The 15,677-nt window shown below is 38.4% G+C and overlaps 2 protein-coding genes and 1 long non-coding RNA gene across 5 annotated transcripts; 1 reads left to right on the forward strand and 2 right to left on the reverse strand.

Moving 5' to 3' along the window:
- Positions 1-3,347: 3,347 nt before the first annotated feature.
- Positions 3,348-4,731, reverse strand: LOC130435121 (uncharacterized). The gene is made up of 3 exons (XR_008908771.1): positions 4,638-4,731; positions 4,341-4,440; positions 3,348-4,105 (listed from the first exon to the last, which is right to left on the reverse strand). It is a non-coding gene; the product is annotated as an uncharacterized LOC130435121 (long non-coding RNA).
- A 2,179-nt stretch (positions 4,732-6,910) lies between these two features.
- LOC130435119 (G2/M phase-specific E3 ubiquitin-protein ligase) lies at positions 6,911-12,094 on the forward strand. The gene is made up of 14 exons (XM_056765445.1): positions 6,911-6,933; positions 7,667-7,771; positions 7,882-8,003; positions 8,790-9,099; positions 9,229-9,314; positions 9,396-9,451; positions 9,540-9,564; positions 9,730-9,791; positions 9,880-9,966; positions 10,061-10,371; positions 10,468-10,646; positions 11,258-11,430; positions 11,512-11,726; positions 11,804-12,094. The coding sequence occupies exons 3-14, from the start codon at positions 7,914-7,916 to the stop codon at positions 12,037-12,039; spliced, it is 1,830 nt and encodes a 609-aa protein (XP_056621423.1). The 5' UTR covers positions 6,911-6,933; positions 7,667-7,771; positions 7,882-7,913; the 3' UTR covers positions 12,040-12,094.
- Positions 12,095-12,096: 2 nt separating this feature from the next.
- On the reverse strand, positions 12,097-14,715 carry LOC130435120 (uncharacterized). 3 transcript variants are annotated; one of them, XM_056765448.1, is made up of 5 exons: positions 14,187-14,715; positions 13,665-13,899; positions 13,161-13,569; positions 12,614-12,832; positions 12,097-12,301 (listed from the first exon to the last, which is right to left on the reverse strand). In XM_056765448.1, the coding sequence occupies exons 2-5, from the start codon at positions 13,684-13,686 to the stop codon at positions 12,097-12,099; spliced, it is 855 nt and encodes a 284-aa protein (XP_056621426.1). In that variant the 5' UTR covers positions 13,687-13,899; positions 14,187-14,715. The 3 variants fall into 3 exon arrangements, with proteins under 3 accessions (XP_056621426.1, XP_056621424.1, XP_056621425.1); XM_056765446.1 differs by having other exon boundaries at positions 13,161-13,899; XM_056765447.1 differs by having other exon boundaries at positions 12,164-12,264; positions 13,161-13,899.
- Positions 14,716-15,677: the final 962 nt, after the last annotated feature.

Below are 15,677 nucleotides of genomic sequence, written 5' to 3' on the forward strand. Positions count from 1 at the left end.
TCTCCTTTTCTTACATCATTCATTCCATTTTCTTCAGATAGCAGTGCACATTCTTCTTTTTGTGGAATATTTCTTAGCTGATCCTCAATTGAGAGACTTATATAAAAACTGCCTTCTGTAATATTTCTTTTTGGGTCATTTATCTCATTACACTCTGGACAGTGCATGTTGTTCTTTGGAATATATGCCCGGCAATAGTTGCAGAAAATGTGAACACTCAGTGACTCAGATGATCATGAAACAGTTTTCGGAGGAGGTGAAGAGACTTTGGCAATATTGTCACAGGTCGGAGCGGACCACAGGTGTCGTGAGTCCCGCCCCTTCCTTGTTTCCACCTCGAGGAGGTCCCAAGAACACCCCAATTCAATTCAATTCAATTCAAGTTTATTTATATAGCGCTTTTCACAATGTGTATTGTTTCAAAGCAGCTTTACAGGGGCAAACAGGAAAAACAGAAAAGTTAAAACACAGCACAGTGCATGGTATTATACAACGAGTAAGTTCATTCTAATAAATAACATCTAATTTCTAAATAAATAAATAAATGAATGAATGCAGTCTCCCGGTGAGCAGGCCAACACTGCCCTGCTGTGGCGAGGAACCCAAACTCCAATGATTGATTAATGGAGAAAAAAACCTCGGGAGAAACCAGGCTCAACCGGGAGGGCCAGATCCCCTCTGACGTGTCATAGCTGCACTCAGACTGCTGACGTGTGGTTTAGGTTTAGCATTTAATACCAAATATTGTAACTTCAGCATTAACTTCACCCAATGACCAGACACACAAGAAAACCAGTAATTAAATATTAAAACCACTTTATTAAATTACTAAAAAAAGGTTATTGTGGAAGGGGGAAGGGAAGCTAAAATCCAATTCTCCGATTCGGGAGTAACAGTCTCGGGTCTCTTAAGCTCCGTCACGGGAGATCTCAGGTGAGCCCAATCCTCAAACACCGGATACTTCCGGGAAATTCGGGAAAAGAAATCAGGGGTTTATTGCTCGCAGGTGGTTAGATGAGCGGCGCGATCGCGGATTGGGCAGTATGAAGAGCAGGAGGAGGATAAAGAGGGCCTCAGAAACTGCAGAGAGGAGGTCTTTTATTCCAGCCGTTTCGGCGAGTGAGTTGGAGTGTTTGGGCGAGTGCAGCAGGAAGAAGGCGGAGGATATTGTGGGCTGGGCGAAGACGGAGACAAGGATTCGGCAGAAACAGAAACTGGGCTGAGTATATTGGGATGTCTACTTGACTGTGAAATACTTTATGGACATGTGTAACAAACTTTGAGTGTTTGGAAACAGGAAGACTCACTGGAAGTACCGCCGAAGGAGGCCCTTTCGACGGGTTATGTAACAGCTGGAGGAGTATCTAAGAGCTGGGAAGCAGAGGGGAAAAGAGGCCTCTGGTTAATAACAGTGTGAGTACCCTAAACCATCGTACAGCAACAATATCCTTTAGAGTGAACTATTTGTGAGCCTTCTTGTGAGTTTGTGGCATAGTAATTGTGCGGCCCCACTGTGGAGGAGGATTGTGGGTGAGCCGGGACCAGTGAGCGAGAGCAAAAATTTGGGGAGTCGTGGCGGTGACGCTTTAAAGGAATATTCGTTGCATCAGTCCTCTACGATTTCCAGGACGAGTCTTGAGTCAGATGGGGTTGTGACCCTAAATTCACCAAGAGTGTGTGGAGTCCAGTGGGTGAGTCTCTGTCCGTTGCTGTGAGTGTATGCACTGGAAAATTGCAGTGTGGTGCTGTATTTGTGTCGTCAACAACCACCTTTCAGGCCTGAAGAAACCCTGTAAAAGAAGAGAGTGCTGAGGCGGGCGAAGTAACCATCTCAAATTATATGCCGTCGACGACACCTTACCTTTCTTCTCTGTGGCAGCGATTCACCGTAAACTTATGCCCGAAGTTAAAGCCAGCATATTGTGTTGTACACCCGCCTGTATGCCCAAGTGAAGTCCCAGTTACCTTGATGTACTAACCTTATGCCCGAAGCTAAAGCTAGCATATTGTGTTGTACACCCGCCTGTATGCCCAAGTGAAGCCCCAGTTACCTTGATGTACTTGCCTTATGCCCGAAGCTAAAGCTAGCATATTGTGTTGTACACTCGCCTATATGCCAAGAGAAGCCCCAGTTACTTTGTACTTGCCTTATGCCCAAAGCTAAAGCCAGCATATTGTGTTGTACACCCGCCTGTATAGCCCAAAGGAAAAAGGAGTGAGGGGCTCACCTGAGATCTCCCGTGACGGAGCTTAAGAGACCCGAGACTGTTACTCCCCAATCGGAGACTTGGATTTTAGCTTCCCTTCCCCCTTCCACAATAACCTTTTTTTAGTAATTTAATAAAGTGCTTTTAATATTTAATTACTGGTTTTCTTGTGTGTCTGGTCATTGGGGTGTTCTTGGGACCTCATCGAGGTGGAAACAAGGAAGGGGCGGGACTCACGACACCTGTGGTCCGCTCCGACCTGTGACAATATGTTGCCACATGGGAGAAAAACGTTTAATAACTTTAAGAGGTCTTCCACAGCACTTTCTGTTAAACTGTGCCTCAGTGAAAATGACAAAATTAGGAGTATGCACTGTGCCATTGTTATCTCTGATCCTGTGTAGAGAGGTGCCCCAACATTTTTAAATTCTTAATAAGAATCAGGATTTGTGTCAGCAGTGTAATCTGTGGCAGTGTCTACCTCTCCCTGAGTGTCTGTACACTCACTGTCATTATGGTCCATTTCATCAACAGAATCATAAAAGTCCTCATTATCATCCTCATTGTCTGCCAGGGTGTCATTCTGATGGGTAAGATGATCCCTGTTGTCATGAGAAGTGTTTTCTCTTCGCCATCGACTTGTCTTTGGAAGAGGGCAACTCAAATCTGGATCCAAAAATCTATTAAAATAATCAGAAGCCATCTATACATTTATCAGCCTACAAATAAAACCAAGAATTTCTTTAAAATCTTTCTTCACCACTAAACTGAAGAAGTAAGTATTGTATGAGATATCCCTTACAGAAATTAACCATGTTTATTTCATGTAGTGACCATGTTTTTTGGTGCATTGATTACTCTTAGACAAACCATGAATTTACTATGTAATTTTTTTTTAACTATGTATTGTTTGTGTTAAATACTACAAACCATGTTGTTTGTTGTTTTAACTGTATAAAAAACACGTGTTTTGTCTAAACATGGTTATTACGCAAGGTGTACAATTTCTATAATGTGTTAGCATTACTAATATAGTAATTAAAATAATTTATTACTGTATAAACATAATGAAATTAATTGTTTCTCTACATTCAGCTTTAATAAAAATCACAAGAAAAGACGCATACCCAACAAACATTTGGACGTTTAATGACCGTTGAAAAGACGTAATTCCGACACGTCCCGTCACGGTTGAAAAATAGTTCCAAAATGAAAGTTGAACCGACGTCTTTGACGTCATCTGAACGTGATTTCCACGTCTTTTCTGCCCGTCCCTGGACGTCCAAATGTGTCCGCTTCCGGACGTTTATTACTAGATGTGTAGCTGCTTAATGTAAGCGTATATATAAGAATGTGTTTAATATAATCATACTCGCGTTGTGTAACATCGTGCAAGGCAAGCAATTATGTCTAAAGGTTTACGTGTCCTAAATTGACATAAGTTTTAAAAAGGTCCAAAATCGGTCCGGTCTGACCTGAACGTCTATAAAACGTTTCAATCACGTGTACATCACAAACAATAACACTTTATATGTGGACTTAAGCAAAAATAAGTGTCTTAATTTAGCACATCATATTTTATAGTGAACATCACATTTTTTAATTGTCTTCCATTTGTATTACAGCTACTATTCAAACAAGAAAATAAAAATAGTAGAATCTCGATAGCAATGGAGTTTAACATTGATGTTCAGCAGCCATTAATCAAACATGAAAATGACAAAAGTACAGTATTACAGAAACACATTTGAAACTACTTAAGTCCATTTTTTTCAAAATGTTAACTCATTTTCTTGGTCCCCGACCACCGGCTCTGCCAGGAGTGTGATTCATGTGTTCCACCATTGCTGCATCAAAGTCTGAATCTGTTGCATTTGGGCTACACCTGTTCACAGCATCTGAGTGAGAGAAAAGAAGATGAATATTAAAAAAGTAGAAAAAAAATCAAAGGCAAGATTTGAGGTAAATTACATGAATGTATTTAGAAAAAGTCAGATTATCACACAACTAAATTTAAAATACATACAAGATTGTAATTAACATGTATTAGACTTTATTCTTCTCTAGAATAACCGAATGTCATAAAGTTACAAATAACACTAGAATAAACGTATTTACGGGTAGCAAAAGCACCTGATGAGTACTGTACTCCATGCTGTTCGTTTTGAAAGATGAACTTCAGCAAATAGCTGGTATTCTTGATCATGGCAAGTCTCCATCTTCTATGAAGAGTCTAGATTGTGACAAAGAATATATGTTAGATTAGTGGTGCCCTTGAGAAAGACCCTCTAAACTTTGTAAAAGTGGTATTTCTGGTAAAACCTGATGTTCTTACAGAGAAGTCCACTAAATAGAGAAAATAAAAATGACATAAATGAAAAAATAGACAAGGAACAAGAGATTTTTGCAATGTCATAAGGCCAAAATTACCTTGAACTATATAGTATAGCTTTGAATGGCTTCTTTTTAAGTTGACCACCACCCCTCATGATAAATTTCACCATAAAGGCATTTAACGTGATTCTGTGAAATAAATGACTCAGGATTACTTCACCTCAGAAAAATTACAGTTTGTTTTCAGATTTGTTGCCATCACTATGGTTCTTTTGTTAACTACCCAAATATTTGTTTATACACAGAGAAAGAGAAAAACAAACAAACACAAACTAACATCCACACAAACACACACATTCTTTGTCACAATGCAATCTCTTAATAGAAGATGTAGACTTGCCATGTTCCAGAATGCCAGCTATTCGCTGAAGTCATCTTTAAAACCGAAAAGCATGGAAAATATTCCTTTGGAATCCTGAAAGAAAAATCTGTTCATTAATATGTACAGACACACCTGGACACATGACTACACCTAAACTGAATGTGACTCTTGCTGTCACATTTTGTGTTTAATACAAACAATTAGGCCGGATGTCCCAAAGGAAGGTTTGGAACCCCTGATTTATTTACACATTGTTCCTGTAGTTGCATGAAATTACTCAACTTGATGTTAATTGTAACTGACACAAAACTCAGCCAACGTTAGCTCTTTACCTGCCAGCCTTTACAAAAAAAGTTCTCGCAGCCAGCTTCAGGGTTTTTTAACATTTTCTCTAAACTTTGATGGCTCACAATACATTTTCTGTAATGAATAATAACTCGTCTTTGGCAGTGAACGGTTGATTTTTAAATGACAAGATAACTGTGGCAGGGAACGAGTTAGCAGTTTGGGGGATTGATGATTTTGCTATCAATATCCTAGCAAGAAGCATTAACGTTACACAGCACAGCTCAAGTGTAGAAACTAGTGTAAAGCCTAACTTTAAACGACCTTTTAGCCTGCTAGCTAATTTTAGCCAAACACAAACTACGTGGCAGCTGACCATGTGCGCATCATTTCTTTCAGTTCCTTCGTGTCCAACAAGTAAGACTCAACCACATTAATAAAACTATACAAAATGTACTTACCCAACAGAAGTATTTGTAATACTCCGTCACTTTTCGAAATAAATCAAACCGACATTACCGAGTCTTCCTCTTCTTTAGAGTTTATTGCGGATGGTAAATCAACTGAAGGAGCATTACCGCCACCAACTGGACTGGAGTATGGATTACGGATTTTGACCGCATAGTTTTGGCAATCATCCACTTTAAATTGTGAAAGGGTGCATGACGTGTAACGTCAGTCAACGTCTATTCACAACATTTTTAAAACTAATTGGGCACTCAAATGAATCATTGCAGTGTTATTCAAGGTAAGCAGGATTTCTTTTGCTTATTTCATAAGAATTTTACAGAGGGTCACGATGGACTAAAAATGCACGTGTAGAGGACGTCACAAGAGGACGCCCTTTCAACCACTTCAATTTATATAATTAAACGTAGCTGAAGTCAAAGTAACAATCATATATGCAACCCTGGAGATCTGATGACATCTACGCATGTATCTAAATGCATTTTTAGGAAATTTTATATGTCACATATTTTTACCGGCTAGTGTCGTCCTACCGCGACTATTTTCGGCCAGGGACACGACGTTTACGTCGGACCAATGTTTGTTGGGTAGCTACCTTTTATAAGGGCCTCGTTGTACACTCATTTCACTGGAAATCTTCACACGTCTTCACACAATCTTGTGCAAATATTAAATATGTAAATAATTGCACTATACTATATCACTATATATATAGATTAGTAAAATATTACCAGGCACTCACGCACGCCACACACACGCGCACACACACACACACACGCGCACACATACACAAGTGTATATGAGCAGGTGTAACAAAATTTTCTGTTACCCGTGATATTTTGTGACCGCAGTAGGCGCTGTTGTCACTGTCGACAATTCTCTATGCATAGAGCGTAAATTCGGGCGAGGATGCGCTTTGTGCTCGTGCGCAGTTTTTTAATCTTGGGCAATAACGCGCTTTGTTCTCGTGCAAGTTACTGTGAGCGGGCTTTTCGGAAAGTCTGTTAAGTACGGTGGCCCAATAGTGCACAACATAACGACATTTAAAAAGCAAACATAAGTTCACAACATAACTGAATCGAGCCACAGCACAACGAAATAGAGCCACAACACAACGAAATCGAGCCACAGCACAACGAAATAGAGCCACAACACAACGGAAATGCTCCCGACCACTAGGAGGCATCAGCGCCAGAGAACATTAATCAGTATGCGTGTAGAAGAGGCTGTCGAGTCGTTTGGAGGAGATTTTACAATGTAAGTACATTCAACCGGTGCTTTTAATGTTAATGTTGCTATATATTTGGATACAATTACGTATATACATGCATATTACCAAAATTGTTACGTAAACTATTCGTCACTATCCGTTCTTGTAATTGGATTGATCGAATTCATTGTTATTTGTGTTTGTTAAGCATCCCACATGAATAGATACTATGCAATGTTAACTTTCCAGCAGGGTTTAGCTTTAGCTCTGATGAAACACACCTATACAATCTAACCACGCCCGTTCGTCTGAATGCAGCGCAGAACGATAGGCATATGACATCATGACATAATCAAAGTAACGCTGCATAAAGTCGAACATGCGTACAAATAGAGCAGCAGACGGGTAAGGATCCGAGTTGGAGCTAAACTCTGACTGAAAGTTGACAACCTCTGTAGTATAGTTTGAACTGTAGTAAAATGTAGTCAAATAATTTGGTACTGTAGTAAATACTGAAATAAACTACAGTTTACTATAGAAAATGCTACAGAATGAATTTACTATTTATACTATAAGTATTTTTTTTATACTACTAATAATATATAGGCTACTACTATTTATTACAGTTTATCATAGAAGACTATAGAAAACTAGAGTTTTTTCATGTGGGGTAATGTCATAAGATCATAGTCTCAGTGAACCTCTAAAATCAAAGGCCACTTGTTTCCTGAAGTGTTTCTTTACAGATCACAATGTATTGTCCGTTTTGTGGCGCTGCAGTGGAAAGCTGTCCTGCATTTTGCAGTGCATGTGGCCATAGTGTAAAATTTCTGAAGAATGTTTCCAACAAAGTTCCTGATGAAAATCAGCCAAGCACAAGTGAAGGTAGAAGGGAGGTTGTTACTATCGAACCCTATATTTAGAACAGAAGAACTTTTAGGAGAGTTACATTACAGCATTTCATATGATTTGACTGGGCATTGTGTTTAAAGCAGGAAATACAGGGAGAAGTTCATTGGATTCCTTCATGAAGTTCAGGGCTTTGAAAGAGAAGGAGAGGAAAACATTCTTTACTAAGAAATGCCAGGCATCTAAGAAGGATAAGAAAACTGTAAAGGTATTTTCTTATTATGGTTTCAAGCCCGAAGGGCTGAAAACCTATTGTTTTTTTATCAGTTTTCTATAGCTTTTACATAAATTTATATCATTTGACATAAGGCTCATTTGAGATGCACTTAGCATTGCCTGAAAGTCCGACAAGAGCAGGCAGCTTCAGTGAGGTAAGAAGTCTTGTAGTCCAGTCAACAACAAACGTCAGCAAATGGCAGAGATCACATTCTTGGATGCAATTGAAATACCACTGCTTTTACATTAAGATGATTATGGGTAGAATACATTTCCCTCAAGCATGTTTTTTCCACATTATATCACAAAAAACTGAACTATTATAGTTCATGGACTTCTTAGGGTTAAGAAAAAAAACTGACATTCTTAGCCAATCGACAATATGCATGTGGCACTATCTAACCGGTTCGTAGCAGATTTTGCTTATCTCAAATGAGTCTTTCCTGTAGCTCAGTCTTTTCTGTAGCTTTCCTGTAGCTCAGTGGTAAGAGCATTGGGTCAACAGGTTTCGATCCAAGGGGATTGAACATACCTATGTATAAATGTATAGGATAATGCAATGTAAGTCGCTTTGGATAAAAGCATGTGCCAAATGCATAAATGTAAATGAGTCTATTATTGATAAACTCCCAGTTAAGGTTAAATGTTATCTCTCAGATTAAAACTTTTATGGGGTTGCAATAAATGGTATAAAAGTTACATTTTCTTTTCTATACAGTCACTCTTACTACATTAATAAAATGTTATTGTGACAGTTTTGTTTTATTTTCATTTGTAGATTTATGTTGGAGTTATGTGGAGACATAATGGTGTACTAAAGCCTGTTAGAGGAAAGACCCTGCCTCTTGAGGTTCAACCTAATTGGTCTTCAGAGCAACTATTAACAGCTGCAGTAAAAAAAGTAAAAGATTTTAATCAAGACATACAAGATGGCCCCTATGTGTTGCTGTACCCCGATGGAGCAGAAGTGAAACACATTCCAGGAACAAACACACCCTTCAGAATAGAACTGTACAAAGAGGCACTAGGGAAGGCTTACCAACGAATAACTCTCTTCACATGCACAGTTCAAGACTTTTCAGTCAATGGTAAGCAAATTTTACTTTGAATAATTCCCACCTAGACAACACATTTACAACAATATATACAGAAATCAGTTATAATCAAAGCACATTTTTCAAAGACCCATAACTACTACTGCTTTTTTTTTTTTGGAGATGATAGTGGAGATTCTTCAAGTGAAGACAGCGAAGTGATCATAAAATCTACCTCTAACAGTCCATACTCTGAGAGTGACACTTTGGTGAGTACATTTAATTTTATGCCTCCTAATAAGTATTTACTTCAAATTCACTCTAACATAATGTTTGTGTTATGTATCCAGGTTTGGGACGGACCAAATGAAGCAAGCACCCCAAAAGCAGAAAGCACATCAGACAGGCATGATTATAACATAATGAAAATAAGTGTTTAGAGATTTTAAAACAATATGTATGCAATTCTGATGTTCGATTCAATGATTTTCCAGACCCCCTCAGCCAATTTTAGACCAAGTAAGTTCAAACTTTTCAAAGGAATATGTTAACACTAAAGTAAAATGTAGGCTTGCCTATAGTTGTTTTTATGTTTACTAAATGAACTAATGCTTGCTATGTTTAGTTGCTCAGCTAGTTGTAGTTGATAATGTTAATATTAATAATTATTTTTCTTTAAACTAGGAAGGAGGAGAGAACAGAACAAATATACAAAACCACACACAGGGCCCTCAAAATTGCTACACGTGAGCTGATTGTCCGTCCAAAAAGAAATTACAAGTCCTATTTAAAGTCAGTTGATGAACGTAAATTTCTCTTAATGATTTTTTACAGAAATTACACACGGTTGTATGCACCAATAGTAATTAAAAGTGATTCCGAAGAGTCAGGCGGGAGCAGACCTTATGTTCAAGAGGAAAGGTTGTAATTAACTCTCTACTCTTAACATCATGTTATTATTTTTTTATTGAATTATTATTGTTTTACTTAATTTAAACCTCCTTTTGTTTTACAGCAGGGATGCATTAACTCCTGCAGACATTGTATCAGATCTCTCATCGAAGATCATAAAGACATCTTGCAGCAGATTCAACATAAATCGAGCTAATGTTTGGGATGGAGCAGCTCGTGGTTTCAAACGTGCCTCATATGACCCCTCACATGACATGCTTGTCAAATTCACAGATGATGAAGGGACAACTGAAGATGCAGTAGACACGGGTGGTCCAAAACGGGAGTTTCTAACCCTCTTAATGGACTGTTTAAGGACTCGAAGAATCTTTGAGGGCCCAGAACATCAGAGATTTCTCACATTTAACAGTGCAGGTGAATTGTGAACTTGTACTTTTAATACGACTTCCTACCTGCCCTTTTGATAATTATCTTGTTAAATTAACTGGAAAAACTATTAATTTACTACAGCTGCCAGAGAAGATGAATACTTTCTTGCTGGACGGATGATCGCAGTTTCTATAGTTCATGGTGGTCCAGGTCCTCGCTTTCTCTCAGAGATGCTGTACAATAACCTTACTGGGAGGATTGACTTCGATGGAACAATTGAAGATGTAACAGATGAGATCATGAAGGCAGCCTTGCTCGAGGTACAGTCAATCTTCAGTTATGCTTAAAGGAGCTGTATATTATAATTTTACTGTATTAAATCAAAACAATACTTTAATATGTTCGTAGACATTTAGGAAACATGCTAAGTTCATATATTGGCTTGTCCAAAAGACAATGCTATAGCCTGTTATTCCAATCTAAAATGTATGTTACGTGCCGGAATGTCTGCTTTTGGTCCGTGTGACCCCGCCCACTGACGATTTACCCACTAGTGTATTTTACGTATATAATACGTAAATTTACTATGATTTGAATTGATATTCTGTTTATCAGTTTTAAAAGTGTCTAATTTGTACTATATTCTAAAAATGGATTCCTATTGAATTGCTCCTTTTGGGTGTAGTTTAATAATGATAATGTTTTTATCACTTATTCACACTCATGTCATTGCAAACCTGTATGACTTTCTTGGTGAAGAAACAACATTGGCCCTTTTGACTTCCATTGTATGGACACAAATCCACTAAAACATTTCTATAAAAATATATTTTGTGTTCCACAGAAGAAATAGTCATACACATATTTACAATGACATGAGGGTCAAATACATTTTTTTGGTGGAATAATCCTTTAACTCTGTTTGCCCCAGATATCAGGTGCTGCATCATTAGATGAATTACACATGCTCATTGATAAGTATTCCAGCTTGCTGCAGACTGCCGGATGTTTCGAGTATCCACAAAGTGTAGAAGGCAAACAGAACATTGTAAAGGATTTCATACAGTGGTACATAATATACAGAAATAAGTACTCAATTCAGAGGTATGTTTGTGGTTAATTTGAGACCATATTATCACTATCTATACTGTCGTAGAGACTCTGTGATTAATGCTTGTCTTCCAGATTTAGGGATGGTCTTTCGACATTGGATGTCATCAATGCCCTAGAGCAGCATCCAATTGTATTCACTCCATACATGTGCTGTGGTGTTGAGAAACTCACTCCTGAATCATTGGAGGCTATCTTTAAGGCTCAGCTCAGTGAAGTAGGTAGCACCAGGCGACAAGAAGAAACCAGAATAATTGGATATTGGAGAGACTATCTACTTGACACAGGAGGTTAAGGACTAAACATCACATTTTATTGTTGTACATGTACATAGTTCATAATGTTTAACGGATTCTATTTTTTTTAGAACAAGAAGCAGGACTCTCCCTCCAGGACATCCTGATGTTTGCTACAGGACTGGATTCACTGCCTCCTTCGACAATTGTCCCTCAACCCAAACTCTGCTTTGAGAGGACCTCCAGCTATCCTATTGCTAGTACCTGTACCAACACAATCAAATTACCAATGTCCAAAAGTTATGAAGAGTTCAAAAATCCAATGGACTTTGGCATACAAAACTCACCTGGTTTTGGATTGCAGTGAGTAGTAATGGTTACTGTTTTGTGTTTGTTTGATGAAAGTTTGAAATCTTACCTGACTTTAAATTTCAGCAATGTTCTTCATGGTTATGTAATTTTCCACACCAGTCTCCCAGTTCAGAGGTGTAGTAGAATTGCCCTGTGAATGTAGTTCTTCAAAGTTTGCTTGAAGCTGGTCATCTCCACACATACTCAAAGTGGGTTCAGCCAGATACTGGTCCAGGTTGTCCTGTGAGATAGGGAATCCACAATCGGTTCCATTAAACCTTTGAGGTAAATCAGAAAAACAATGTTTACCATTATATTTATCATTCAGGTTGATTTGCAGCACCAAAATTTGATACAAAGTGCAGCATTTTTATGCAATAAAGTTAATCTTGAATTTAACCATGTATTTGCATTTGTTTTGCTCTATCCCTGCAACACAGTTAAGCAGCAATCTCAGTTTTACAAATAAATAGGAACTGCATAAAAAGCATCATGGCTTTGAAACAATACAGTATGAGGGAGAGTATTCATGTCTTTAACAATTCTATTACAAACACTAGTATTATATATTAGTCATAACGTACACCAACCTGTGTGGAACAATGAACATTGCATCTGGTTTCCCAGAAGGACAGCGAGATTGTTTAACTGCCCTAATGGTGTGTGTGTTCCAAATTTCTTTGGTTTCATCAAGCTCCTTCTGTAGCATGCCCAAAAAGACAAAACGCACCAAGCATATGTGCTCATGACTGCCATTAAAAAGTTGTCTCTCTTTCAGGTCATTCAAAAGATCCATCCAGAACTGAGTCCTGCGTAATTAAACCAACAATAATATTAACATGCTTTAGGGAATTAATTAATATGCTATTTTTCTAGAACATGTTTCAAGTCTTTTAAAGTCAGGGTGTCCGATTTATGCTTGTTGTTACGCTTGTAGCCAATCAGCAGTAAGGTGCACAGTGCAGAGGACAGACATTAGTTGAGCTCTGACGAAAGCAAAAGATGGGGGTAGGGGTGTGTCTGTTTTGTCGATTTGAACATCAACAACAGCTAAGAGAAATTGGACACCCCGCCTTTAAGTGGAAAGTTAAGCAAAAACCGTAGGTACAAATATTAATGACTGTGACCATACTGTACCTTTGTTTTCTGAAATATGACCACCAGCTTTCAATTCTTTGGTTGGTAGTTGATGCGCCATACACATGACTTGCAGCCCCTGCAAGTTCATCTTGGTGGTTTGATCTCAGAGTGCAGTGGATTGCAGCCATTACTCCATTTTCAGTGCCACAGTCCGTGCGAAGAAGCTTTGGTATGACCCCAAATTCAGTGGCACACTGCAGGTAATGATGAGCTATAACTTCTGGGTTGTTGTTGCTGGCTCCACAGACCAACCACATCACTTTCCGAGAGTATCCATCAATGCAGCCACTTATGGCCAAACCATAGGGTTTTAATTTGTCATATCCATCAACGTGCCAGGTGTGATTTGGCCCCAAAGAATGGTAAACCCTTCTTACAAACATTCTTCTTGATCGTTGTACAACTCCTAATGGATCAAGATCTGCCATCATATACATTACATCTTGTCTGTTAACTGTAAGACTGTATTTCTGACGTAGTATTTGGCACATTGTGCAGTACCCATAATGCTGTCCAGGACCATCCAACTCCTCAGTAATTGCTGCCTGAACAATGTCCAAAGGTGTGTAGCTTTTTCGTCTGTACAATGATAGTCTGTTTAATTTGATTTTTAAGGTACGAAGGCTGAATTTGAGGTTGTGCTTTGATGCCAGAATATCCAAAATTACACTGTAAGTGTGTCCATCTCTAAAGTACTTGCGAAGAAGATCCTCTTCAGAAACTTTGATTGGGAAAACTGTTATCAACAAAGAGTAATGATAAAAATATACAAATGTTTATACATGAAGGACCTAATGACAAGCGTTCAAAACATTACTTTCAAACTTTTTAGTGTTACAACTGTAAATGGTTAAAACGCCTGCCTCACACAACAGGTGTGTCCGAGTTCATGCAGCCTATTGTGCGAGTATGATATGACGATATGTCTGCGCAGCACTGCACTAAGTCAAACATTCCTATTGATGACGTAAATTATAGTTCCATATATATATAGTATAGTATAGTATATATATATAATCATACCGTGCTCTGACAAAATTTGGACATTAGAACCGCAAGAGCCACAAAAGGCAATAGCAGTCCCAAGTTCGTTTCCACAAAAGGGACAAAACATGGCAGCCTAGAAGACAATGATAAAAAATGATCAATCCAATTACAAGAAAGGAAAGTGACGAATAGTTTACTTAACAATTTTGGTAATATGCATGTATATACGTAATTGTATCCAAATATATAGCAACATTAACATTAAAAGCACCGGTTGAATGTACTTACGTTGTAAAATCTCCTCCAAACGACTCGACAGCCTCTTCTACACGCATACTGATTAATGTTCTCTGGCGCTGATGCCTCCTAGTGGTCGGGAGCATTTCCGTTGTGTTGTGGCTCTATTTCATTGTGCTGTGGCTCGATTTCGTTGTGTTGTGGCTCGATTTCGTTGTGCTGTGGCTCGATTTCGTTGTGTTGTGGCTCGATTTCGTTGTGTTGTGGCTCGATTTCGTTGTGCTGTGGCTCGATTCAGTTATGTTGTGAAATTATGTTTGCTTTTTAAATGTCGTTATGTTGTGCACTATTGGGCCACCGTAGTTAAGAGTGCTGACGTGACGTGAGTGGCTGAACACGCCGATTGAACTGTACGAAGCAGGATCATTTAATTTGTGTACTGATTGCGTTTGGCATTATTTTGATTGCCATGGTAATTGTTTATTGCCAACATGTAAGTGTGTGTGTATATATAAAGTGAAAACACACACACACACACACAATATATATATATGTGTGTGTGTGAGTGTGGATTCACTTTTACACAAATAATAGAACAGCAATCTAAACATTGTCCATTTAAGAAACATGAACATCAATGAGCTTTGTTTTATACATACATACATACATGCATTATAGGCTATAAAATGTACATAAGAAAATGTTATAAAATGATATGTTTATAATGTACAGAGTAACCTTGTAGTCCTACACCAGGTCACCATATCTCACAATGCACGGTAACGGGCTAAAAAAATCTGTTACCTTCCCCTGTTATACACAGAATAGCCTTATTGTTCTCCATATTCACTCTTTTGACATCTAATGCCTTCTATGTCTTATTCTGAAGTGCATTTAGCTGTGATGAGAACAGTGACTGTGGTACAGCAGGTCACCATATATCACGATGCATACTAACGGGCTAAAATAATCCGTTACCTTCCCCTGTTATACACAGAATAGCCTTATTGTTCTCCATATTCACTCTTTAGATATCTAATGCCTTCTATGTCTTATTCTGAAGTGCATTTAGCTGTGATGAAAACAGTGACTGTGGTACAGCAGGTCACCATATTTCACGATGCACACTTACGGGCTAAAATAATCTGTTACCTTCCCCTGTTATACACAGAATAGCCTTATTGTTCTCCATATTCACTCTTTAGATATCTAATGCCTTCTATGTCTTATTCTGAAGTGCATTTAGCTGTGATGAAAACAGTGACTGTGGTACAGCAGGTCACCGTATTT

The sequence above is a fragment of the Triplophysa dalaica genome, chromosome 14 (genome assembly GCF_015846415.1).
Source record: "Triplophysa dalaica isolate WHDGS20190420 chromosome 14, ASM1584641v1, whole genome shotgun sequence".
Lineage (NCBI taxonomy): Eukaryota > Metazoa > Chordata > Actinopteri > Cypriniformes > Nemacheilidae > Triplophysa > Triplophysa dalaica.

Bases quoted from the DNA above. Each gene is read 5' to 3' on its own strand.
- LOC130435119 (XM_056765445.1), top strand. From the start codon at position 7,914: ATGAAGTTCAGGGCTTTGAAAGAGAAGGAGAGGAAAACATTCTTTACT. The intron at 9,315-9,395 runs GTGAGTACATTT...TTATGTATCCAG, and splicing joins ACTCTGAGAGTGACACTTTG to GTTTGGGACGGACCAAATGA. The intron at 11,431-11,511 runs GTATGTTTGTGG...CTTGTCTTCCAG, and splicing joins AATAAGTACTCAATTCAGAG to ATTTAGGGATGGTCTTTCGA.
- LOC130435120 (XM_056765446.1), bottom strand. From the start codon at position 14,277: ATGTTTTGTCCCTTTTGTGGAAACGAACTTGGGACTGCTATTGCCTTT. The intron at 13,900-14,186 runs GTATGATTATAT...TGTTGATAACAG, and splicing joins CCAAATTTTGTCAGAGCACG to TTTTCCCAATCAAAGTTTCT. The intron at 12,302-12,613 runs GTTGGTGTACGT...TTTACCTCAAAG, and splicing joins ATGTTCATTGTTCCACACAG to GTTTAATGGAACCGATTGTG.